This window comes from Tachyglossus aculeatus, chromosome X1, assembly GCF_015852505.1.
Source record: "Tachyglossus aculeatus isolate mTacAcu1 chromosome X1, mTacAcu1.pri, whole genome shotgun sequence".
Taxonomy (NCBI): Eukaryota; Metazoa; Chordata; class Mammalia; order Monotremata; family Tachyglossidae; genus Tachyglossus; species Tachyglossus aculeatus.
Genome location: NC_052101.1, coordinates 108,883,953 through 108,910,556, shown reverse-complemented (window position 1 = coordinate 108,910,556; position 26,604 = coordinate 108,883,953). Strand labels below are relative to the sequence as shown.

Genomic DNA, 26,604 nt, shown 5'->3' with positions numbered 1-26,604 from the left:
ATTCCAAACTAGATGGGAACAAAGATGCAGTGAGTAAAGAGATTGCCAAGGTGGGGTTCTGCCCTTAGAGGTCTCTCACACTTCTGATTCACTTCAGTGGAGGAATAGGCCGGTGAGATAGTGGCTCAGAGTGAAGTCCTCGTGAGTACAAATCAGACATTTAAACAGAATGCGTTTTGGTAACCTGGCCTCATAATGTCATTTTCATAAAACAACATACAAATGAGATCTCTCTTGGAACAAATTGAGCATTAGTCAACATTTATCTTCATGGAGGACATCAGAGCTTGCCAGGATAGAAAGTTTAATAATATTTATAGCCACTGCCTTTTGGATTGAATTTTAAGAAAACAGGCACAAATCACTGCTTGACCGTAATGTGAAGAAATGTGGCTGCTAGCTGGAAGGTAACATGGAAGACCTTCTCCTGCGAGAGACTAGGGGTGGGGATGGCTTTCCATTATGCATCCATTGACATCAAAGCCCCTCCCCTTGCAGTGCTTTTCTTTTTAAGGAGGCGTGGACACTGCTGCTCCAGCCGTACACTGCCCCTGCACTTCCACCAATTTTGTTCATCTCTCCAACTCTGCCCTCCAGACTGGGTTCCCTGCAGGTTTGTGGCACTGGGTCTATCTGCACTGATCCTTGGGTCGGAGATACTTTTCAGTTCATGATGAGCACTCTTTACCGCTGACTTTAAGGTAGATGAGTGTAGTGGATAATGTCATAGGCCAGAAATCACCAGAAATCCTGGGTTTCAGGGTGGACTCTACTGCTGATTTTTGCAGTACCACATTGACTGTGAGCTCCATGCACATATCTGTAATTTATTTACGTATATTAAGTCTTTCTTCCCCCTTCTAGAGTGAAAGCTCACTGTGGGCAGGGAATGTGTCTATTATTGTATTGTACTCTCCCAAGCACTTAGTACAGTGCTCTACACTCAGTAAGCACTCAATAAATATGATTGAATGAATATCCAAGCTGATTAACTTATATCCACTCCGTCTAGAACAGTGCTTGACACATAGTGTTTAACAAATCTAATAATAACAATTAATAATTACGATAATAATGAGGTAATAAATGAAAATCATGGTCTTGTTGCTGTCATTCCAAAACCCTTCCTTAGTCCTTTGCTGCAGCAGTAGCAGCTGTATTTATTAAGCACTTATTGTCTGAGAGCCCTATATTAGGGTCATATGTTAGAAGTAAAAGATTCTATCCTCGCTCTTGAGGAGCTTGCAATCTAAAGCAGACAGAAATTGTTAAGTATGTCATAGATAAGTGGGAGGGAGACCAGAACAGATATTGAATCTCCATTTTACAGATGAGGAAACTGAGGCTTGGAGAAGTTGACTTGCTCAAGGTCACACAGTAGACCTGTGGCAGAGCCAAGATTAGAACCCAGTTCCTCTGACTCCCAGGCCCATGCTCTTTTTGCCAGGCCAGGGAGATTTGGCAGCTACTGGAGGTTTGTGAGAAGAAGGGTGATATGGCCCGATTGGCAATTTAGGAAGGTAAAGTGTGTATCAGGTTAAGGCTTATTGATCAATCTATCAGTGGTATTTATTGAGTGCTTACCCTATGCAGAGCACTGTACCAATCACTTGGGAGACTGCAACACAGTAGTAGTAATAATAATAATGGTATTTGTTAAGCGCTTACTATGTGCCAAGCACTATTGTAAGCTCTGGGGGAGATACAAGGGAATCAGGTTGTCCCACATGGGGCTCACAGTCTTAATCCCCATTTTACAGATGAGGTAACTGAGGCACAGAGAAGTTAAGTGACTGGCCCAAAGTCACACAGCTAAGTGGCAGAGCCAGGATTAGAACCCACAACTCTGACTCCCAAGCCCGTGCTCTTTCTACTAAGCCACACTGCAGTAGAGTTGGTAGGCACAATCCCTGCCCACAAGGACCTTGTATTCTGTTCATTTTATTTTATTTTATTTTATTTTAATTTATGGTATCTGTTTAAGTGCTTACTATAGGTCAAACACTGTTCTAAGAGTTGTGGAAGGTACAGTCATTAAAATAAATTACAGAGAGGAGAAGTGGCAAGGGTATAAGGATATTTACATAAGTGCTGTGGGGCTGAGGGGGCGTCAAATATCAAATGCTTAAAGGGTACAGAACCAAGTGCAGAGTCTACACTGAAGGGAGAGAGAGTAGGGGAAATGAGGGCTTAGTCGGGGAAGGCCTCTTGGTGGAGATATGGTTTTAGGATGGCTTCGAAGGTGGGGAGGAGTGGTCATATATAAGAAATGAAGGGGGAGGATTTTCTAGGCCACAGTTAGCAATGCCCACCATAGACTCAGTGGGTAAACAGAGCCCCTGCGCCCCCCAAGCCCCCCAGTATTGTGGACCATCAATGTCTCTGTTGCTTTGGTTCTTCCCACACTCCCACTGAGGGGGCTAATTCACCCTATCGTCTTCCATTTCTTTGATAGCAATCCAAGTCGAGACTGATCCTCTCCTAGAAATTAGGGTAACTTTATGCCAAATCTGATCTGTAACCCTTTTCCCAGGTTTTTTAAATTTCTCACATTTATCAAACATTTGTCAAAGCTGGGTATTGACTGTCTTCTTTAATATTTTATTTGAACCAGTAACAAACTGAATAAAATAATTATTATCTAAGCCTCAAACTTAAAGCAACTAGTAACTTTTAAAATAGGAGCCTAAGCTCTTTCCTCGTGTTACATAAAGCACATTTGATAATAGGTTCTTAAGTTAGCGTTACCAACACTTTGCCACTCCACCAAATATAGCATTTCCATTTAAAATTCTCAGACTGTAGCATTCCCTGGGCTATTGTCAGTCACACTCACTGAACAAAAATAGTAACACAATCACAGAATGCATCAATGCCAGAGACTGTCTTTTCTAATTGGAAAACAAATAAGATTTGTTGGTTATTTATGTTTCATCCTGAAGGAAAACAGCATCTACCATTCTTTAATTTGTCCAAGGGCGATTTTGTGAGGCACTGTGAACTGAGCTCTTAACTGCAGCAGAAACTTTCCCATTGTCTGCAGGAGAAAGTTTCTGGCAGACATATTTTCTGTGGGAATGACAAATAGTGTATTTTTGAAGTCCAAACCTACTGTATGGTCTCCAGAAACTTTATTGGAGCCTTAGTTACCAGTCCCCCAACCCACTGACAAACTCCCCCCACCATATGGATTGGAAAGATCTTGAGGCTGGAAAAGATCTCCTGCCTAGGGCTTAAGTAGTAATCGAAGAGGGGCTAGGGCTCAAGTGATTACACAATCTTACAATTTAAATGCATAATGACTTGGAATGTGCAATGGTATTATGATCATTATTGCTGCCCCCCTCCTACTTTACCTTGCCAATTTCCTATTACAACCCAGCATGCTCACTTTGCTCTTCTAGTGCCAACCTACTCACTGTACCTTGATCTCATCTATCTCGCCACCATCCCTTTGCCCATATCCGGCCTCTGGCTGGAACTCCCCCTGACCCCGACCCTTTATTTCTGACAGACCACCACTTTTGCCAACTTTAAAACCCCACTAAAATCACATCTCCTCCAAGAGGCCTTCCCTGACTAAGCCCTCATTTCCCCTACTCCCTCTCATTCATTCATTCATTCAATCATATTTATTGAGCGCTTACTGTGTGCATAGCACTGTACGAAGCGCTTGGGAAGTACCTTCGTCTATGCTCTTGGATCTGTACCTTTTAAGTATTTTATACTCATTCCACCCTCACCCCCACAGCATTTATGTACTTATCCATAATTGATTTTAATGTCTATCGCCCCCTCTAGACTGTGAGCTCCTTTTGGGCAGGGAGCATGTCTACCAATTCTGTTGCATCGTACTCTCCCAAGTGTTTACTTAGTACAGTGTTCTGCACACAGTAAGTGCTCAATAAATACCATCAATTGATTTATTATTTGAAAAAGCAGCTTACTAGTCTAGTGCTGTGTGAATCGTTGATGTTTGCAAGCTAAAATATTGATCTTATATTTACTCTCATATCTTAAATAGCCCAGTGGTGCCAGGCTATGAATGTCCAATTCTACAGGTGCCAGGGCACAAATTAAGCACTGCTTCTGCCTTTCCCCCAGAAAGGATAAAACATGGTCCACAGTGCTCACTTCAGTACACTGTGGGTGGGAGGAGGGGGATCAGATTTCTGTCTCTTAGGCATCGGTTTTCTTTCCTCTGTATTAATGTCTGATTTGGCTTCCCACTCCCTAATCGTCTAATGCCAAAAGAGTTCCTGAACGGGGTGGGCGGGACTAGGAAAATTTGGGAGGTGTAGAAGCCCTGTGCAGAGTGCTTGGAGGAGAAGGAAGCAGTGAGTAGACAGAGTCTTTTCCCTCAGGGTCTGTATTTTTTAAACCCGTCTTTGGGAGCTCTGTGGAGCTCTTGAGAAAGATTTGCTGGGAGGCAGTCCATGTCTTCTGGATTCCTATCTTCAGTATGCTGGGAACATCCATCAGACAAGACTGACAAGTCACAGATCTATGACGATCACCTCCAGATCCAGATGACTCATCTTGCTGGTGCCTGTTAAGCCTCAACAGGAAATAAGTTTTTTATTCCCGAGCTTTCCCTCCTGGAGCCACCTAGCAGCTTTGGGCAATAGGGTTTATGATTTGACCTCCGAGGATTTTCTTTCACAGTTGAACTTTTCTAAATGCCACTTTTCTCTGTCTACCCCTGAGCACCCTGCCGAAGCTGACTTCCATCAATCTTCTCTCTATGAAAGCAGCGTAGCCTAGTGGATAGGGCCTGAGAATCAAGGGACCTGGGTTCTAATCCCGGTTTTGCCACTTGACTGTTGTTTGATCTTGGGCAAGGCACTCAACTTACCTGTGCTTCAGTCTCCTTGTTTGTAAAATGGGGATGAAATAGATTTCCCTCCCTCTTAGACTGTGAGCCCCATGTGGGACAGGTACTGTGTCCAGCCCGATTATTTTATATCTACCCCAGTGCTCAGTACAGTGCTAGGCAAAAAGTGCTTAACAAGTATGATTGTTATTATTATTATTATAGCTGCATTTCTCTGCCTTCTCTTGGGGGTATCATTCTGTCTAATTTGTTTTCATAATCTTCATCTGGTCCTCAAGTTTAAAGCCTGTTAGAGAATGAATCAAACCCAAGTTCTCCTTCTCACCCTCTCACCACTCCACTGGGATGTCTTTGTCTTTCTCCCTTTTCCCAGCCATTTCTCACGAGGTCATCTCCCACTTGTCCTCCAAATCCCCTGAGCCTAGGCCTCTGACTATATTCCCCTCTCACCTCTTAAAATTGTTTGCTTCCACTCTTTTCCCCCACCTCACTGCTTTTTTCTACTTCTCACTCCCTGTTGACTTCCCTTCTGCCTTCAAACACGCTGAAAGAGCCCTCTCCCAATCCCACAATCCCCTCTGGCTATCTCCTCATCTCCCTGCTCCCATTCCTATCCAAACTCTGAGTGAGGCATATACAAGACAGGGCAGGGACCATATCTACCAACTCTTACTGTATTATACTCTTCTAAGTGCTTAATACAGTCTGCACACAGTAAGCACTCGATAAATACCATTGATTGATGTACAACTGCTGCCTTAATTTCTTCTCCACCAACTCTCTTGTTGACCCGCTGCAGTCAGGTTTTGGATCCTGGCATCTCTAAGGTCACCAGTGACCCCCATTAAAAACCAGTCCAAAGGGCAATATGCTATCCTAATCTTCCTTGACCTCATAGCTGCTTTTAACCCTGTGGACCACTGCCCCCCCCACCTCAAAACCTGATCAGATCTCAATCTACTCCTCAAAAACTTCCAATGGTTCATTCATTCATTCAATCATATTTATTGAGTGCTTATTTTGTGCAGAGCACTGTACTAAGCACTTGGAAAGTACATTCCAGCAATAGAGACAATCCCTACCCACACCAGGCTTACAGTATGGAAGGGGAGAGACAGACATGAAAACAAGTAAACAGACATCATTATAAACAAATAGAATTATATATATATATATATATATATATACACACATATATATATATATATACACATATATATATATATATATATGTATATATATACAGTCTTCTAGACTGTGAGCCCGCTGTTGGGTAGGGACCGTCTCTATATGTTGCCAACTTGTACTTCCCAAGTGCTTAGTACAGTGCTCTGCACACAGTAAGCGCTCAATAAATACGATTGAATGAATGAATATATATTGCCCATTACTCACTGCATCAAGACATTCTTCAGCTCTCTCCCTCTTAATAATAATGATAATAATAATAATGGTATTTGTGAAGTGCTCATTATGTGCCAAGTACTGTTCTAATCACTAATCACTGTTCTCAGCGCTTATCCACACTCTTCTTGCACTGTCCCCCAGCTTACACTCTTCATTCATCTCAAACTAACCTACTCATTCTGCCTTGTTCTGGCCTCTACCATTGCCAACCTCTTGGTCACGTCCTTTCTCCTTACTGGAACTCCCTCCTGCTTCACATCTTCCTCCTTGAGGAGGTCATCCCCAGTTGATTGCTAATCTCCCCATTTTACATGTCCACCTGCCATCTCAGCACTTCTTCGGCACCTAAGCACTGAAGTGCAATACACATATCATCCTGAGCAGTTATGTACATATCTTTATGCTTTATTACTTCCTCCTATCTGTAATTTAGTGTCAGTCCCCCACTAGATTGTAAGATCCCTGAGCACTGGGATCTTATTTTACTACCACTATTGTACTCTCCCAAGAACCTAGTATAGTGCTCTGCACCAAGGCACTCGATAAATACTCTTGATTGATAGAATAATTTTGCTGGAGTTCATTGGTTTTTCAGGGCCTCAGCTGCCATCTATCTGGGGCAACTTCCAAATCTACCTGCCTAGCTCTGACCTTTTATCTAACTCATAATGCATCTCCACTTTCCTCCAGGACATCTCCATCTGGATGTCTCGCCTGCATCTCTAACTCAGGATTTTTTTTAAATGGAGCTACTATCTGCCCCTTAATTTTTCCACCTCCATTGATGCTACCACCATCTTCCCTGTCCCATATACCTGCAACCTTTTTTTTAATGGTATTTGTTAGGCACTTACTGTGTGTCAGACACTGTACTAAGTGTTGGGATAGATACAATCAAATCAGGTTGGACACAGTCCATGTCCCACGTGGGGCTCATAGTCTTAATCCCCATTTCACAGATGTGGTACCTGAGTCTTCAAATGGATTGTTTACAGCCTTTGACTCCACTTCCTCTCTTCCAGTTCCCTTCTTGATTCCCAGCAATCTGGTTTCTGCCCCTTTAGCTCTACTGAGATGGCTCTGTCCAAGGTCACCAATGACTTTCTTCTCACCAAAGCTCAAGAACTCTACTCTGTCCTGATCCTCCTCAGCCTCCCAGGAGGCCAATGGAAGATCAGCTGGGAAACTGAGGTGAGACAGGCAAACTGCGTGTGGGGAGCCTATGTTGCTTACCCTCACACCATTGTCCTCATCACCTTCCCAGGATCTTAGTGTCCATCACACTCCCAATCACTATGTCAGTGTAGGAATTTAGAGTCTGTGAGTCCAGTGGGCTGGGTTATTCCCTTTTCTGGGGCCAATTTCTGAACCCCTTGGTGGCAGCACTCCTACTGTTCACCTCTCCCTTTGGTTTCCTCTGGCCTCTGGAAGACAGAGGTAGGATTTTCTTGGGGATGCGGGGCAGGGGCTGGGATTTTCTCCCTACTCCAAACCACCAGGAAACCCCAAACATGATTGGGGAGATAGCCTGATTAGGACACAGTCTCTGTGCTATGTGCTATGTCAATGAAGATAGTGTAATATAGTGAGAGGACTGAGGAGAGAAAAGATGTGGGGCAGTGTCACTGGAGGTTCTCACGGAGAAATTTCTGCAAAGAGGCCTGTGGGAAGAGCCATGTAAACAGACTAAAGCAGCAGAGCTCAGGATCCCACAGAATCTAAGGTCCATGATCCTTTTTTTTTCTGTCAGAGGGTGTTGATTCAGAGTCTTGGAAATATGCCCACAGTTCAGGGACTGGGCATGGGGTGGAAGCAGGTCCCACTTGAACCAGTGGGCCAACTGAGCCCACAGCATGTACCTTCCAGCCACCAACCAATGCTGAGTGGTCAGCCGTCTCCCTAGCTCCACCGCATCCATGTGTCCCAGGAGGAAAATAGCAGCCAATGTGCCAGGCATGGGAGGGAAGGGTATGCGGAAAACTCTGGGCAGGGGGCAGACTTTGCCCTGATGTCCTCTCTTGGATCCATCCCCTTGTCCAGGACCATCTGGTGCCTGAAGCTGGCCTTGGCTGAGGATAAGAGGGATCAGGCACTGGCTCCTCAAAGCTCCCAGAATTAGAGCTTGACAGAGTATCATGGTCTGTGCCTGTGGTTGGAGCGGAGCTCTCCCAGGAGCCATTCCTCTCCACAGCCTAGGTTCTGGCAGATTTTCTATCTGATTCATAGATTCCAGTTCAGAATCAATGACCCGTCAGAATCCAGGTGTGGGGCTCGATAGAGAGTGATAGCAGATGGAATGGCCCTGGAAGGAGAATCCCACGCAACACATATGCCAAAGTGCAGGGCCTTTTTCATGAATCAATCATATTTATTGAGCTCATTTATTGAGTGTTTACTTTCTAGACTGTGAGCCCATTGTGGGCAGGGATTGTCCCTTTTTGTTGCTGAATTGTACTTTCCAAGTGCTTAGTATAGTGCTCTGCACACAGTAAGCGCTCAATAATATGATTGAATGAATGTGTGCAGAGCACCGTACTGTTTGGGAGACTACCATACAACAGAGTTGGTAGACATGTTCCCTGCCCACAAGGAGCTTACAGTTTAAACGGGGATGTACTTTGGAGACTGTAAGCTCATTGTGAGCAGGATTAGTGCCTGCCAACTCTGTTGTACTCTGCAAAGCCTTTAGTACAGTGCTATGAAACACCATAAGCGCTGGATAAATACCATCAATTGATTGATTGATGCTCTCGAGGGTGAATCCGGAGTTGCGTCCAGATGAGAGGCTTCAGCACAGGGCTCTGGGCATCAGGCACCACCACTCAGTTTGTTCTGTGCCTTTCAAAACCCCATTTCTGAATCGGTTAGGATGCCGCTGAATTGATCACCAGAGAAACTCATTACCATATAAATAGGTTCATTAAGATTCAGCTGTGGATGGGCCTGGGTGATTGGTTTGATTTGTTCAGGTGCATGAGTTCCAGAAGGCCGGCCCTGGGCCTGGGTGCTAAAAAATTGGCAATTCCAGTCTTAATGTCATTGTTGTGCCTTTAGTGAGGTTAGGTGGTGCATCTTCGGAGCTGTGCAATGCTCCTAGATGTCAGTCAGATATGTGAGACCAGCTGTGAAAGAAACCACTGGCCCCCAAGCCTGAGGTCTGACTGCAATTAAGGTGGATTTAAAGGAAATTGGGGCAAATTTCATGAGAATCAGGAAGTGGGCTTAAAAGAAATGGACATACTCTTTTATACTTCCTTATGGTTGGTTTCCCTGGGTCTCTATGTTTGTGGAAGACAGAGAACTTGGAGTGTGTAGAGGTGCGTGGAATCAGGGGGGGCTGGATGAGATTAATCTTTCAAGGGGTGTCCAGCCCCAGGTTGCCAGGAAGCCGAATTGGGCATCTTGCAAGCCCTGACAAGGAGCCCTTGGCCGCCCATGGTCCATGTGTAGCTCCATCTCCGAGTTCCATTTTCTCCTGTTGGATTTCAAGGGCACCCATCTTCTCCAGGCACAAGGTACCCCCGCTCTGTTGTCGTTGGTCTGTCCCTAGGGAGGTCAGAGCTTGTTGGTGGCCACCTCAGCAATCCATCGGTGCTCAGGTGGCTGGGATAGCTCTTCAGGGAGCAGGTGGTTTGAAATTCAGAGCAGATGGATGGCACCCTGTACCCAAGTATGGCATAGTGCCGCGGGCCTCCGGTGTGGCTGCTCCCAGGAGGAGAGAAAACTGACAGCACTCCCAATGCCTCTTGACACCCAATGCTTGCTGTCAAGCCCGTGGCCGCAGGTATTCTGTGTCTCTAGGATGTGTGTGTTTCTCAGGCTGGCCAGAGCTGCAGATACATTTATTTGAACACGTTCCAGGTTGGCAATGAAAATGTTTCTGTTTTTTTTCTCCCCCCGCCACCGACCCTGTAGTCCAATTTCTCTTTTCTTGGACGGAAAAATTGTTCCCATAATGGGTGAAGCCATAAGTAAGAGGGCCCAATTAATTTCTACAACTTTATGGGCTTTGTGGGGCTTTCTGTTCTTGTCAGATGGGAGATTGATAGAGCCGTGTGAACCAGATCTCCTACTGGAGGCACATCGAAGCCGTTGGACTAATGGCTTGCTTATTAATATTCATGAACCGTCTCATTTAGCCGGTGCTCTTGGGACTTGATTAAAGTAAGAAACACTGCTGCTAGAGCCAGGGGGGAGACCCACTGATGTGTGACTCACAGCATAGCACCTCCGCCCCAGGAGCCGGCAGGGACCATGTCAGTGCCATGACTGCGGGGCGATCCTCGCCCACCCGGGGCTTCACCATCTTTCCTCCCAACCCTCTGTGTGTGTGGGCCCGAGCCCGGGTGCCTGTTTGCACGAGGCAGGGTGAATGGAATCCCGCGGGTCCCTGTAGTTTCGTGTCCCTGCCTTACCCACTGTCTAACGCCCAGCCTGTGTTTTCTCCCCCAAGGTGCTGCGGGGAAGATGACCATGTAGATGCGACCTCCTGGGAACAGCAGCATGGGCAGCGGTGAATGGGGAGGAACAGGTCTGCAGCCTTGAGAGCAACCGCCCCACGGACCAGGTCCCTTCCTCAGCCTCGGGCCTTCCTGCCTCGGCCTCGGGCCTCCCCGCCTCGGCCTCGGGCGGTCCCCACCGAGAGTTCCCCGCCACACGCCGGATCCCCTGTTTGAACGCTCAGAATCTGAGCTGACTGGCAATAGTCTTTAAAGTTTCTTCGAAGAACATTATCTGTCCCGTGGCTGTGTCTGTGCCCGAGACTATTGAGAGACACCCTTGAGCTCACAACGGGAAGCAATCTCGTCAGCCAAGATGGGTGACATGACCAACAGCGATTTCTACTCCAAGAACCAAAGAAATGAGGCCAATCATGCAGGCGAGTTTGGGTGCACGTTGGCGGAGCTGCGCTCCCTCATGGAACTCCGTGGGACAGAAGCCGTGGTCAAAATTAAGGAGACCTACGGAGACACGGAGGGGCTCTGCAGGCGCCTGAAGACCTCGCCCATAGAAGGTAAGTGCTCTGGGAACCCTCTCTGAACCCCAGGCAGATGGAGGGCGCGCGCCAACGAATCGCTGAAGCCTTGCCCTCCGGGAGTGAAGGGGGCCATTGGCACATCTTTAAAGCCTTTCTTCATGCTGGCAAGGAGGGGCTGCCAGCGAAACGCTAGCAAAGGGGGTGGAAAGGCAGGGGACAGGAATGAACGAGCTTGCTCGGCGAGAATAGTGAGCTGTTAAATTGATGTGCTAAAAAATGGGCAAAAATAGTTTTGCTTGCAAAAGATGCTAATTTCATCCTGAAAAGCCAGCAAGTAACAAAATGAGAAGTTCATCTGTGGCATCGACTAGAGAGGCAGGAGGTCCACCTTTTCGGAGACGCGCAAAGGGAGCCACAGAACCATAGTCCGCTGTCAATGATCGTTTTTCTTCACATGAAGCAAACTCTGACCGTGTAGTTGGTACCCATCGGTGGTCTCGAAGGGATCTTATTGTGGTGTCAGCTTTAGGGAGGCTCCCTTACCACTGGCCATGATTTCATGTTCGCCACTGAATCTCTCAAATGTAAATGGTTGCATGGTCAGAGATAGTAGCCACTGGTTTGCTTTTTTGTCAATTCAGCATCTTCAAGCCTTATTCTTCCACTGAAATAGGGTCTGAGAATAAAAGAGAAACACAGAAACACCAGAAATATAGGACTCCCTTTCTGGAGAGGGGGGGGTGTGTGTGTGTGTGTGTGTGTGTGTGTGTGTGTGTGTGTGTGTGTGTGTGTGTGTGTGTGTGTGTGTGTGTGTGTGTGTGTGTGTGTGTGTGTGTGTGTGTGTGTGTGTGTGTGTGTGTGTGTGTGTGTGTGTGTGTGTGTGTGTGTACACGATGGCTTTCCACAGCACCCTATTTTCTCTGGTCCTGCAGAGGACTAGACCTTTTATTAAACTCTCCTGGGAGAAACGAAGGATTAGACTATGATGGTGATGTCTCCTTTCTCTACATTGTCACTCTCCCATTGTCCCACAGGGTTCCAACACTACTGATTTGATTCTCATGTCCCATGGGTACCCAGAGAAGGATTTGGGGAGAATTTTTTTCTAAAGAAGCTTACAGGAGTTTGAGTAAAATCTTTAAATTTTATCTGGCAAGATGAGAAAGGAATAGTCGATGGGTTCGGTCCAGGGTTCTCCCCTAGAAGAATTCTGTGGCATGAAATGAAATAAAAAGCTTCCAAGGTCCCTTCCAAGTGCCGTACACATGTTAGAAGCTGAAGTTGGCTTCACGCACTCAGTCTCCGGTTGGGATAAAATAATAATGGTGGTATTTGTGAAGTGCTTATTCTGACGTTTCACTGCACTAAGTACCGAGGGAGTTACAAGATAATCAGGCTAGATATAGTCTCTGTTCCACACGGGTCTCATAATGAGTTCTTCCGATGCAGGCAGGTTTAAGCCCTGAGTTGCTCATCCCCTGCCCCTACTTTTGTCCATTCTCAATCTCCTGGGATTCTCTCATATAGGCAGAATCACAGGCTCAGGTCCTCACAGGTCTTGACCCTTGGTGAAAACATCCAGTCTCTCCCAAAGAGCTCTGCATTATTTCTTATTGAGACTTGGCCTGCAGAGCCAAGCCTTCCAATGTCCCCCTCTCCCAAAGGCTCTGTCCCTAAGGAAAAGTTTCAGAGGAGTAGACGAGGCCCCGGGAAAGCACAGCGAGCATGGAGAGTACTGGGTGCTGGACCGTAAAGCCTTTCTTTACTGGTGGATGCGTGGTTCAGTGTCCATCTGTACGGTCACCTCTTGCCCTGGACCAGAAAGGGGAGAAGATTTTATCCTCTGTTCTCCCACTGATTATCCCAGGAGACTCTGACTACTCCTAAAGCCCAGAATTGGCTTTATTTTGAAAATAGAGGCTAGGGCACTGGTTACCTGCTGGGGAGCTACCACTTCTTATACAAGCAAAATTCCGGAAATAGGAGAAGTGGTCACCAGCTTGCCTGAGTTGCAGGTTTCAGCATAGTAAATTCTGAGGAGGCACTTAGAACAGTGCTTGGCACATAGTAAGCGCTTAACAAATACCATCATTATCATTATTATTATTAAAACGGCAACTGCCGAGAATATGGAGAGCCAGTGTAATTGGTCCTGTGGATGGGCCGTACTAGTAGAAAATGTAATTAGTAAAGAGGGTTTCTGCTGTCACCATGAGTGGTAATTCTTTTCCCATGTTAATAATTGATGTTGTGTCAAAGTACTGCAAGGAAGGACCCAATTATTTCTGTTGAGGCCTAATTTACGTGGAAAAAAATCCCAAGACGAAGAGGAAAAGGTGTGAATTTATAACGGACTTTTTTCCCAAACAAGAGTGATTTATCCTCAGTAGCAGATTTGTCTTGTTCTAAGGAACAAGTTAGTACTCTCAAGGAAACAAAATGGTGTCAGATATGGCTCTGTGTGAAAGACTGATTTTAATAGGGGCCTCTTTTAAATAGATTCTTATTTCTCTTTTGACCAAAAATATTTCAATGGTCATATTTCTATTTCTAAGCAATCAACACATCCTGGTAGTGAATATCTTTATTTTGACTGGTGAGATGGCAGAGACAAATGAGACCTTAGTGTGGAATTACACTAAAGTGATCTAAAATCTGGTTCCCTTGGATTGGATGGAACCATAAAGGATGGGGGAAGTGAAGGGTCAAGAGGAAAAAGGGGAGTGAAGAGGTGAATGAGGGAAAGCCCCTAGCTTGTGTCCTCTGCCACTTCTACCCTGAGGTCGAGTTCATCCAGACTCAGGCCTGCCCCTCCCGCCTGGGCTGCAGCAAAAGTGGCACTGGCCCCAGTAGCAAGTTGCCTTACTTTAGGCTGACTCTGATGCCTAGGACCCTCTGGTAAAAATTCATGTCTTTAGGCCCAGAGGTAGCACGGACCCACAGATCCAAGGTTTGCAGAGCAGCTGGGGCCACTTTTACTAAATTCCTCTCCAGTCAGTCCTCTTCCCTGCAGAAGGAAGGAAATGGGTACCAAGATGGCACAGATCTCTCTTCCTCCCTCTATGATCCTCCCACTAGCAGCAAAGCATGTGTACCTAGGTGGACTTTTTTTTCCTTTAGGTTTTGGGACACACATGAATGTAGCCTGAGGAACATAAAATGGGAAGTGGGGGAGACACTGAAATTACAGAAGTACCCTACCTAAGTCAGGACTGAGACCATGAGGCCCATTTAGGACAGGGGCTGTGTCCAGTCTGATTACCTTGTGTCTCCCCTGTCACTTAGTACAGTACTTAGCACAGAGTAAGGACTTAACAAATACCATTAATCAGTTATTATTAGGACATCTGGCCACCTTAAGTTACACACATCAGATTTTAGGAGCAACCTAAAAAATCTGTACTTGCCATTCAAAAGTATATTTTCGTTCAGTGTTGGGTCTGATGTTCTGTGAGCACACACACACACACGCATCTAAATCTGCATTCATTGTTTATAAGGTCACCATTTTGGAGTAGAAAGCATGGCCTACTGGAAAGACCATGGGCCTGAGTGTCAGAGAACCTGGGTTCCAATCCCGGCTCTGCCCCTGGCATGGAGTGTGACCATAACTTCTCAGTGCCTCAGATTTCTCATCTGTAAAATGTGGATTCAATACTCATTCCCCCTCCCCCTTAGACCATGAGCTTCATGTGGGACAGGAACTGTTTCTGCCCCAGTTATCTAATATCCACCCCAGTGACTAATACGGTGTTTGGCATACCGTGAGTGCTGGAAAAAAAAAGCCATGATTCTTCTTTTTATAATTCTGTGGATGTCTGGGTAGGAAGGTGTCCCTAGTCATCTGATAGTCTAAGGAAACTGAGGGGCCTATGTGTGCCTTATAGGACTTATAGAATACGGAAGGGCTGACCACAGAGACTACGTAGGGTCCCGCGGCTAAAGAAATGCCAGAGGAGGTGGGAGATGGTGTTTTTCCTTCGGGGTTGGACTGACCACACTGCCCCTCCTTTTCACTTGCTTTGCAACTTCCTTTTTGGCAGCCTGTTGCATGTGTTTCTTTCTTTTGTTTGCTTTCTGTAAACAGCTGGCAATCCAACTCCAGTCCCTTGTTTGGGATACAAAGACCTGGCTGTCTTGTTCCAGGTAAGAATATCTCCCCAGGCAGGGATGATATTTATCAGTGTGAGCTTGTGGGCTCTTTAATGAGTGCTGTAAAGAAGGAGGCTGATAGGGTTGATGCAGAGGTGTCTTTTTACACTCTTCCCTCATCTGCCATTCTTGGCTTTACCCTCTCCAGGGCCCCCTGGGATCCCACTCCAACCCTGGGACATCACAGCCAGTGGGTCTGCTCCTCCAGGAGCTGGTAGAGCCTAGGAGCCTTGAGGTAGAAGTGGAGAATCATGGTTTCTGTCGCTCTTTTCCAGAAAGGGGGTCCTTGTGGAGCGACACCACTTTTAGAAAATTCCTAGATAGTCTCAGGGGCCGTGAAATCTCTTGTTGCCTGCCTTTGGTTGGGCCTGGCCGTCTCTCTGGAGTGCCAGCTGAGGATCAGGTCCGCCCTGCCTTGCTGCGGTTCCCGATTAGCTTTAGAGTTCTTTGTCATGAGACAGCTACTGAATGTGGCTGGATGCCCCAGTTCCAATGGAAAGGATGCCTAAAATTAACTAGAAAGCAAGAAGAATAGTTTCAGGAATGTGAAGTGTATGCAGAACAGATGGAGCAAATTAATAGGCCATTGCAGAAAAGAAAACAGGGGCAGAGAGAGTACCCAGGCAGGAAGATTCCAAAGGGGATAGAAAATAGTACACTGCACAATTCTTTCCCAAATTCCTTCCTAACAACTTAATCAGTGACTTGACCACTGTCTTGTTGGGTGCACCAGACTCTGGGCATCCAATCAGACCACTAGAGCTGACCGCTCTTTTCTCTTTAGCCCTAACCAGCATCTGCCTCTCCCAAGCAAGGAGGCAGGTTCCTGCCAGCTCTCCATGACATCCTGGGCCTTGTCTTGCCTTTCTGCAGGAGGCCATTGGTTAGAAATGTTTTGGCTGATCTCCTTCGTTTCTTCAGGCCTTTCAGTAATGTTCCCACCCCACCAGTTTTCGCCAAGTGGCCCTGCAACCTTGGAAGGACCATGGCAAAGTGCTGAGGACATGTTCTTTCTTGCCTGTAAGAAACGCAGCTCCATCAAAGGTCTGAACAGAGGAAGGGAACTCTGTGTGGGTCCGGCCTATTCTGGGAGATGAGAGAACCTTAAGGAAGTGGGGTTATTTGGGGCTTAGGAGACCCTCTGAATCATACCAATGGGAGTGCATGTATGGACAAAATGCAGAATTCAAATAGAGAGTCTTCGGGGCATTGTAGTGAGATCTCTGAGCCGCTGGACTCTCAATTTCTTAGCAGACCAAATAGGGGCTGCCCAGAGCCTTGGGTTCAGCTGATTGCTTGGACTCCCCAAGTAGCCATAAGCCCTCAGCAGCCTGAGCCAAACTCATCTCTGCTCCTTCCCTCTGACAGCCCAGAGAATCTCCACACCACACACATCAGTACTTAATAAGTACTTTTTGATAACTTTTTCAGATAATGATCCCAGCTTCTAGAAAGCTGGCCCGTCTCCAGGTTGCTGAGGTTTTCTCTGTTGACTCTGCCTCTTCAGCTTTTCCGCTGCCTGTTCTGCCGTGGCAGGGTGCCTGAGGTGGTTGCATAAGCAATGGGCATCTCGCTTGCCTTGGGCTGAGGGGAATCTTGCACGTCTCTAGTCTCTATCCCAGCCGGCCCCAGAGCCCTCTAACCTGTGCTCAGGTCATTTCCAACTCCTACATCGCCAAGATCACATTCTTGAGAAACCCCAAGCTAAGGAAAACTCATGCTGCCGGACTGCTCTGTTCTTGCCCCGCAGACCCACCCGCGCAAGCAGATTCTTTGACATCATAGTATTCCTGAGTCCAAGTAGGCTCGCCTTGGTGGAAGAATGTTCTCCAGCTCCCTAAGCACGTTCTCTCCAAATCACCTACTGGAGTCTTGTGTTGTGGGAGAACCGAGTTTACCCTCTCCTTGAGGAGCCTTACCCAACACCTGCCAAGCAAATTCTCTCAGCAACCATCTCTTTCTGTGGCCTGATTGGCACCCAGTGGTCATGGACCCTGAGCCAGAGATGGGGAGGGGGACGTGTGGCTCCAAGATGCCCATCGGTCACTTCCATACTCTGGGAGGAGGGAGGGAGGGATCCGGGGGCTGGGGGGTGGCAGGGAAATTTCTGAATTGCTGCAGGCAGATGTTAGACTTCTGTAAAGACTAGTGCGATAGGGGAATAATGGAAGGAGAGGAGACATTAGGAAATATTGGGGTGGGGTTAGTGCACTTCTGTGGCCGAATGATTTTGGCCAGCATGTCTCAAGGAAGGCGTTGAGTTTGCCTGAGCTTTGTCAGCTTGACACACCACAAAGTAGTTAATTCAACTTGTGTAGCCTAAGTAGAAAGTCTCTCTGGGTCCCAGAAAGCCCCGGACTCCATCTCTGACAGTGGTCAACAGAGCACTTGAAGGAACCGGGAATGGTTGCCCTCCTGGGCTCTAATCCTCATCCTATCACTTTTAACCTTCTCACTGAGTGCTCATTCTTGAATTGATCCAAACCCTTTTTGAAGCTGCTGCTTATTTTGGCCTACTCATTTGCTCTGGGAACGGATTCTGTAGGGTTGTCACTTGCATTGTGAAGAAGTGCTTCCTTTTGTTTGTTTTGAACCCACCACCTTCAAGTTTTAATGGCTGCCCCCTCCTCTTGGGGTTGTGGGATTTAGAGAGCAGCAATTCTGCACAGAATTCTGCAGTTCTTTGTTTGCCCTGTCCCAACCTATGGCATTTTGTAGATTTCAGTTATATTCTCCCGCAGCCTGTATTTTTCTATACTGAAGACTCACTAAACCTTTTTAGTCAATCTTATGGAGGCTTCTAGTATTATAGATCATCTCCTGGTACCGCCCTCACTCTTCCCCATACCTCCCTTTTTTAATCCCCTTCCTTTCTCTACCCTTCCTTTACTTTCCCTTCTCCCTTCCTCTCCCTTCAACTGTTTCCTTTCCCTTGGCCGATCTTTCTCCTATCCTTTCCCTTCCTTTTCTCTCTGTCCTCTCCCCCTTCCCCTTAGGAGAGGAGTCAGGGGAGGGAGGACACAGCCTCAGAAACTGCTGTGTTTCCTTTGAGAAGATAGACTCGGGATTGGGATATTGCCCAAGTCCATCCAGATATCAGAGTCCATGGCCCAGCTGACTGCCCCCCAGGCCAAGCCCAGTGTCCAGAGTGAGCTCAGATTAGCTCAGCTCAGGCTCATTGATTCCTGATTCCTCTTGCTCTTCCAGGGCTTTAGTGCTTCAATCATTTGTGAACAGCTGGGTCTGACTTTTTTCCTCCGAGGCCAGAACTCCTGACCTAAGAATACTCCTGAAACAGATTAAATTGTGTGATTAACTGGGTAATTTGGGGTACAATTGGGGAAGGGTTTTTTTTTTCCTAAACTTTTCTTTAAACTCCCACTCATCTTGGCTGAAATCCAAAGCTCTAGGCCTTATTTTAGCTCTGAAAAATACTTGGAGCTCTGGATAATTGGAGAGCTAAATTATATTGTGATGTTAATGGCTTTATGACATCGTGCAAGTATTGGCATATTTATGACATTTCATCCCTTTTATCTGTTGATGTGAGGAGCTGGCGGGCTCAGTGAGTCATGCCGTATGAATACATTCATGACCATGCATAAATTAGCTGTCCCTTTCACGTTCAGCTAATTTTAGGCAAAAAAGATCTCAACAATTGATATATTGGTTGTGAGATAAATTGGAAGTCACCTCCCAGTTAGAGGCAGATGTGACCTTGGGTCCCTGGCTTCAGCATGGGTGGTCAAGCTTGCCATTCCTCTGTTGCTAATGATTAGGCCCAAGCTCTTTGGAACAAAGTAAAGGTCTGCCTCCTTCTCCTCCTCCTCCTCCTTCTCCTTCTCCCTCTCCTCCTCCTCCTTGTCTCCTTTGCCTCTTCTTCTTCCTCCTCCTTGCCAGCTTGGCTTGCCTGGCTCTGGTTTACCCAGAATTTGTAGGAGAGCAGAGATAATATTGCTCAACCCCCACCCCCACCCCCGCTACACCTCTTTGAACCCCTAAAATGCTTTGGACTGACTTGTCCGGAACTAGATCGGAGAATGGCAGAGTTTACATACCCTCATCTGGGAGTTAACAGTGCTGCATATTTAATGTCAGGCTGCTTGAAAAAAAAAATCGGAGAAACAGATACTTCTGAGTGTTGCGAAATACAATCTCAGTTTAATTTTGTATGAATCAAACTGAAGGAAACGAGCATGCCGGCAGTACCTGTAGGAGAGGAGAGGAACAGGTGGGAGGAAGATAGTGCTTCATGTTGCATTCGGTAAGATACTGAACGAAAACCCCCTTGCCACTGTAAAGGGTGGAAAATCATGGGAGGTATGGCCTAACTGCTCCTGGATGATGAAGATGATTCACCTTCCTTGTTATCTCTATTGATGACTTAGCTCTGTGGTGGGAGAGTCACCTAGCCCTTAATAATAATAATTATCGTATTTGTTAAGCGCTTACTATGTGCAGGCACTGTACTAAGCGCTGGGGTTGGATACAAGCAAATCAGATGGACACGTCCCTGTCTCACATGGGGCTCAAAATTTTGATCCCCATTTTACAGATGAGGCAACTGAGGCACAGAGAAATGAAGTGACTTGCCCAAGGTCACACAGCAGATAAGTGGCAGAAATGAGATTAGAACCCATGACCTCTGACTCCCAGGCCTGTGCTTTATCTACTGCTCTATGCTGCTTCTCATCATCTGCCCTTGGGAGGCAATTCCATAGTGTCCATCCCTAGTTAGCATGAGGGAAATTTCAGCCCTGAGATAAAAGACTGAAAACTTTCTGCTGGCCATATGCTTGTTGGGCCCTTCCCAGCAATGTCCCTGACGGAATGAAGCCAGAGAAGTGGCGGCTTAGGAAATCGGCCTTTGCCGTGGGAAGGGTGAGTGGGTACCCTGACTGTGGCAGGGAATGGCACCAAGACAGAAATCAAAAGCCAAATGCATTGAGAATAAAGCCAAGCCAATCTAGAAGAAAAGTTTATAATTACAAATCATATTAAAAACTCTGCCAAGTATGTGTGTATGTACACAGTGAACTGAAATGGGCCATACACAAGGAGGGAGGGCAGGACCAGCACACTTGAAAGATATGGTGCAACACAATTTCAAATGATGCGGTATAGCAGTGGACTGCAGGAAGACTAAAGGAGCAGATGGACCCACCTGGAGTGTACCACTCGGGATAAGGGTTGCTTTCCTTGGACAGAGGCTTATTCCAAAGTGTCAGGCACAGCAATTGCCCATCGGCCATGTCTACACACACAAAATGGAAAATGCATGGTCAGTGGCCCAAACGGTAAAGCTCTCTCAATCAGTAGCATCAGCTATGCACATGTGCACATGCACACATAGACATACGCATAAGACTGTACATAGTTTGGCATGTAGTTTTTAAAAAGCCATTTATATTACTTGTTTGGGAGAACATTTACTATAGCATAGAATGAGCCTTTTTCAGGACAATCAAGTGAGAACCAGACATAAATCTGCTGCCCGTGTACCAATTTAAAAAGGTTAATTTTTCTTACCCCCTTGACTTTCTGAGTCATCAGCAGAACATACTCGTTTGCTGATCATGAGTTGGTATTTGGTGACTTGCTAATTGAATGGTTCCGCTCAGTCCACAAGGCAGGCCAACTCACCCCAACCCCACATCAAAACAGAAAAAAATAAGCAGATCATGGAAGAAAATTGGAAGCTAGGTGAGAAAGTATTGTAAATGTGAGCCTAGGGATGGATTTGTCATTGTGCTGCCTACAGGCACTAAGCCTACCACTCTCCCTTAGTTTAAAAAAAAAAAAAAGGGAGGAAAAAAAAGCATTCTCTCATGACCTCTCTGCTCATATGAAGAAACACGCCACATTGCGCTGAAGAAACTCTCTGTTGTGTAATGTGCTCAGTGTTCAGATAATTTGTAGGGTACAAACTGCAGTGGAAAAAATGGTATTATTAAATGCAAATGTTTTTCAGTTTTTGAATTAGTTTTCAAGAAAATTCGTTGGGCCCCTCCTTCCTCTCCTCCTGCCCCAAAGAAACCCTTGACAGATTCTTGTTCTAGCCTTTAAGACAGTGACTTTTTGTGTATTTGGATAAGGGAAAGGCTTTTTGCTTCTGACTTACCATCTCAGTGACTTTCCAGGGTGTGCTTCAGCCTTTATTTTACCATGTAACATTGACAACTGTCCTCAGGGGACAAAACTCTTTCCTCCCCTTCATGGAGTCACATCTGCCAGGTCTAGTCAGGGGAAACATCCCAATCATCCTCCTCGAGGGCCACTCAGTGCTGAAACATTTGCAGTGAGAGTTCATTGTGAGGATGGAAGGACAGTGTCCCCAAATCCAGCACCCACTTGCTGAGAGGAGGCTACCTTAAGAAATGAGTACCTACCCACAGAGGGCTGAATTTCTTCCTTTGGCAGAGAACCTCACTGCCCCGTTCTAAGAAAACAGCTAGGATCTCCAATCACTTTTAAGAAAGTCACACAAAGGCAGTTTCCTTGAACACAACCCATGAGATTGAAAGTGAAGGTGATTACCCAGAGGCCCAGGAAACACAACTGGAGACCACAAGGGGACCAAAAGTGAGACCAGGTCTGCCTCCCCTCTTTCGGAGAAAGGGATACAGCTTTTGTCCTCACTTTTATTTTAATGGTATTTGTTGAGTGCCATGCTCTATACTAAATGTTGGGGTAGATGAAAGGTGGGATACAGTCCATGTCCCACATGGGGTTTATAATCTTAATCCCCTTTTTACAGATGAGGTAACTAAGGCAAAGTGAAGTGAAGTTACTTGCCCCAGTTATAGCAGATGAGTATTGGAGCCGGAATTGGAGCCCAGGTCCTTCTGACTCCCATGCCCATGGTCCATCCACTAGGCCACACTGCTTCTCACTCGACCCTTTTTGGCTGCTCGACTCGGGCTAAAGTAAACTTGGTTTCCAAAGTCTCTGGATTATATGTTCTGAGCTGACAAGTCTTGATTAGCTTGCTCCTAACTTGGGCCTGACTGGCATACGTTTACTCTGGGACCACGGCTGAATTCAGGACCCACCAACTCAGGGAGCTAAGTAAACCGAACTTGGATTGGCTCTGCAGTGACCTTTAACGTGAGCAGGACACGGTCCACTTCCCCACCATTGTTGCACTTCATCCATTCGAGGCCTGTTCTTTCCGGCCCCGGTGTTACTTTACCCCAAGATGATACATGGGCAAGGGGAAAACTAGCCTCCTTTCTACCTGTCACATGAGAGGTTCTCTGATGAGGATGCTAATTTATTTATATGCTTCCTTCAGAGTGCTTTTTCCTCACTCAGTGATTATCTTACCTGCTCCTGGTTCTCCCCAGCCTGCTTCTGTGTTTTCAGAACGCGAGTTATTTATAGGTGGATGGAATTAGCACCTTGGTGGGGGAGAGTGTGTGTGCCAAGCACTGCTGGTGTCTGCCACACATCCACCATCCTGAGAAGAAGCTTTGGAACATTCCTCAGTCATATGGGGTATCAGGTCCCCTGCTCTGTCTGTCCCCGGGGCCCTTGCTTACCAGGAGGATATCCTGCATTTTGCCTTTCCCCAGCTTGTGTAGTTCCTGTCTTCTTCCTGTGCTTGATTGCAGAGGCCCTTGGCCACGGTTGGGGTGTTAGAGTGGCAGAAAGTAGAACTCAAAGGGGAAGGCTTAAATACATGTGAGAAACAGCCCACTGTTGGGTAGGGACCGTCTCTATATGTTGCCAACTTGTACTTCCCAAGCGCTTAGTACAGTGCTCTGCACACAGTAAGCACTCAATAAATATGATTGAATAAATGAATGAATGAATGAAACAGGGACAGTGAAGACCGGTGTAGATGAGACAGCATAAGAGGTTCTGGAGGATCAGAGAGGTGTCGAAACTCTTGCAAGGCTCCCTAGGCCTTCTCAAATGGATGAGCCGCTGAGACCACCTCTCAGGGAAGAAGGAGCCTTTTCTGGCATGAGGACTGGGAATGAGCATCACAGGCCAGTTTCCCCTGTTCCTCTGCCTATAGGCTCTTCTGCTAAACCTAGATTAATGATCTCCCTAGTAAGGGGAGATTCAGGAGAGGAGAAGAGAGAACAGTAGAGGAAACAAAGATGTCTGAGGAGGAAGGTGGAAGAGGAGCAGATGTAACATTGCAGTCCAAATCTTCAGGAGATTTCTTCTATCTCCCTGTGACTACTTAGTTCTCTGTTAGCTGCGATTCTCAGCTGAGCATGAGGAAAAATAGAAATGACCCAGTAAATTAGATTTGAATGGATGACGTATTCCCCTTTCAAATGTCCCTGTGATGAAATGACAGGAATGCTTCTGATACTGGGAGCTCTTTTAACCCAGATTTGTGTTTTGGGTTTTTTTTTGGTGGGCATGGCGTGGCTCTTAGGGGCATGAACACACTGAGACAAGGTGATAATTATACCACCAGCTTCTAGAGGGCAGTGGCTCTTCTCCCTCTAACTAGCCTATAGTGAGATAGGTGATGGCAAGAGAACTTTGCTCAGCAGTGTTCACTGACAGGAATGATGATGATGGTATTTATTCAGCACTTACCGTGTCCCAAGCACTGTGTTAAATGCTGGGATAGACATAAGGAAATCAGATCGGAAACAGTCCTTGTCCCATACAGGCCTCGTAATCTACAAGGGAAGGAGAATGATTCTTCAATCCCCATTTTACAGATAAGGAAACTGAGGCACAGAGAGGTTAAATGAATTGCCCAAGGTCACACAGGAAGCAAGTGCCAGGACTAGAACCCAGGACTCCTGCTTTCCCATCCTGTGCTCTTTTCGCTAGACCTCGCTGCCTCCCAAAGGAACGCCTGGGCTTGCATGTTGAAATTTCCTCTGTTTATAATTCATTTCAGTGTCTCTCTCCCCCTACTAGATTATAAACTCCTTAAGGACAGGCATCATGTCTACTGATTCTGTTGTACCTATCAAGCACTCAGTACTACAGGGCTCTGCACACAGTTGGGTGCTCAGAAATACTATTGATCCTTTTGGCGGCTGGGCCTAGAGCTCAGACTGCCTTCTCATAGAGCAATAGACAGTTCACAGAACAACCTTGGGATTCACAGAGGCTACCGGGAAAGTGGGGCCTTTTTATTAGGTGAGAGAATGTGGAAGCCCTCATCTTTTCCACTTCCTTCTGACCACCTTGCACTAGGGGACCCCGTTCTGGTCTTCTCTTGTAATTTCCATACCTGTGGCTAAGGAAACAAAGAGGAGTTGAAGCTCCCAGGTTATGACATTGGGTAGGGTTGGGTAAATATTGAGGATTGGTGTCATGTGAATAATGAATCTTGCTAATATGGAGACTGAGTGGGAGGAGAGTGGCCTGACCATCCCTAGGAGGTAAGAAGTACACAGGAGAGCCCAATTCCCCTCTCAGGGCTCTGGATCTCTGTAGAGAACTGGATAGTGGGGTGTCAGCAAGTGTCTAGAATGATTAAAAATAAGCTTGGTCTCCCTGTGAGCTGTGTGAGCATTAGCAACTCACAAATGTTCCAAAGGCCAAATCAGATGGTTTTCTCCATCAACATCAAATGTTGCTGTGATTTTTAATTCCCGATGTTCATCTTGTTGAACAGTGGCCTCCCAGGGTGCACGTTTGGTTGAAGTGCTGAAGATGCTCTGACCCTGCCCCAGTTTCCTGCCAGTTCTGCTGTTGACAAGAATGTGATGTGGCTCAGGCTTAATGAAAACAGAAATCAATACCCAGAGTCTGCCCCAGACACCTACCTTTCTGATTCTTGTGCTAGCGGTGTTCCGTCGGTCTCCCGGGCTTCGCTGCTGATCCTGTCTCCCCAATGTCTGGAGCCCTCAGTTGCCTGGCCTCTCGAGGACTAGGGTTGGGATATGGGCTGGAGTAGGGGTTGCCCCTGGTGGCTAAATTTGACCATCCCTTGGGTTGCAGTCCTTTTCATTCATTCATTCATTCAATCAATCATATTTATTGAGCGCTTACTGTGTGCAGAGCATTGTACTAAGTGCTTGGGAAGTACAAGTTGGCACCATATAGAGACAGTCCCTACCCAACAATGGGCTCAAAGTCTAGAAGGGGGAGACAGACAACAAAACAAAACACGTGGTCAGGTGTCAAGGGCTAGAGCTGGTTATCTCCAAATAGAATTCCTGTTAATTGCAGGCCATTTTGCATGTAATATCCATGTCAAAATTCAGCGACCCAAAATCCTTCCTAAATTTCTTCTCATCTCCCTTTGGTCTGCCAGGCCCTGCCCCATCTCTGCTCCTTCCCTGCTGGTGCCCCAGTCCCATGCTGGATCAGGAAGGCTGGTCCAACTGGGACCAACACTGGTGTAGCCCTGGTCATGCCTGCATCTTTCAGTTCCAGACCCAATGCCCAGAACTCAGGATGACTCTTTGGGGCCTTGTTGGTCACCATGATGCTCTCCTTAGTCCAGCCCACTTTTGCTTCCTCTCTATCCTCAGGAAACTTTGGCCTGCCTAGCCTCCCCACTTCCCTGCCTTCTCTCACAACCAGTACACATCCCTTTCTCTGCTATCTCCTCCATAACTACTTCTGTGATAAATCAGGATTCATCATTATCATCATCATCATCATCGCCACCACCACCTGGATTGACCAAGTGCTTCTGGGTGCGGAGCACTGAGCTGGGCACTTGGAAGTAATTGGGGAGACAGTAGAAATAAGACTATAGCTCCTTGTGTGCAGGGAATGTCTCTACCAACTCTGTTACACTGTACTCTCTCAAGAGCTTGGTACAGTGTTCTGCCCACAGTAAGTTCTCAGTAAATACCATTGACTGATTGATTAAATGAATATTCATTCATTCAATCATATTTATTGAGCACTTACTATGTGTAGAGCATTGTAGTAAGTGCTTGGAAAGAACAATTCAGCAACAAATAGGGACAATCTCTGCAAACAACAGGCTAAACATACAATAGCTAAAAGAGGTAAAGAATGGGTATAATAACCACAGGTAGCTAAATCAAGCAATTCCAAATAAACAAGTCCTTACCTTTCCAATCATGCTGATCCCTCAGCCAACTCAGTGATCAGCAGGATGGCCTGTGTCTTGGAGCTGAAGTAGGAAGGAAGCCCTCTCCATTTCTTCCTGCTTGGCATCTTTGGCCCTTAAGATTCTGGTTTGACCCCGCTAAACTGATCTTAACTGTGGCACTGAGGTATTTGGGTTAGCTTTGGCTTGAGCAATACGTGGGGTTTTTGGAAGTGT

The 26,604-nt window shown here is 46.4% G+C and overlaps 1 protein-coding gene across 15 annotated transcripts in view; it reads left to right on the top strand.

Moving 5' to 3' along the window:
* ATP2B2 (ATPase plasma membrane Ca2+ transporting 2) overlaps window positions 1-26,604 on the top strand; it is a 587,231-nt gene that overhangs the window by 373,758 nt on the left and 186,869 nt on the right. For 10 of the 15 annotated variants that reach the window (XM_038740359.1, XM_038740349.1, XM_038740351.1 and 7 more), the window contains one exon: window positions 10,695-11,255. In XM_038740359.1, the coding sequence (XP_038596287.1) occupies window positions 11,057-11,255 (199 nt within the window). In that variant the 5' untranslated portion in view covers window positions 10,695-11,056. Of the gene's footprint in view, window positions 1-10,694; window positions 11,256-26,604 lie in introns of those variants that run through there. The other 5 variants (XM_038740352.1, XM_038740355.1, XM_038740353.1 and 2 more) reach the window with 2 other exon arrangements.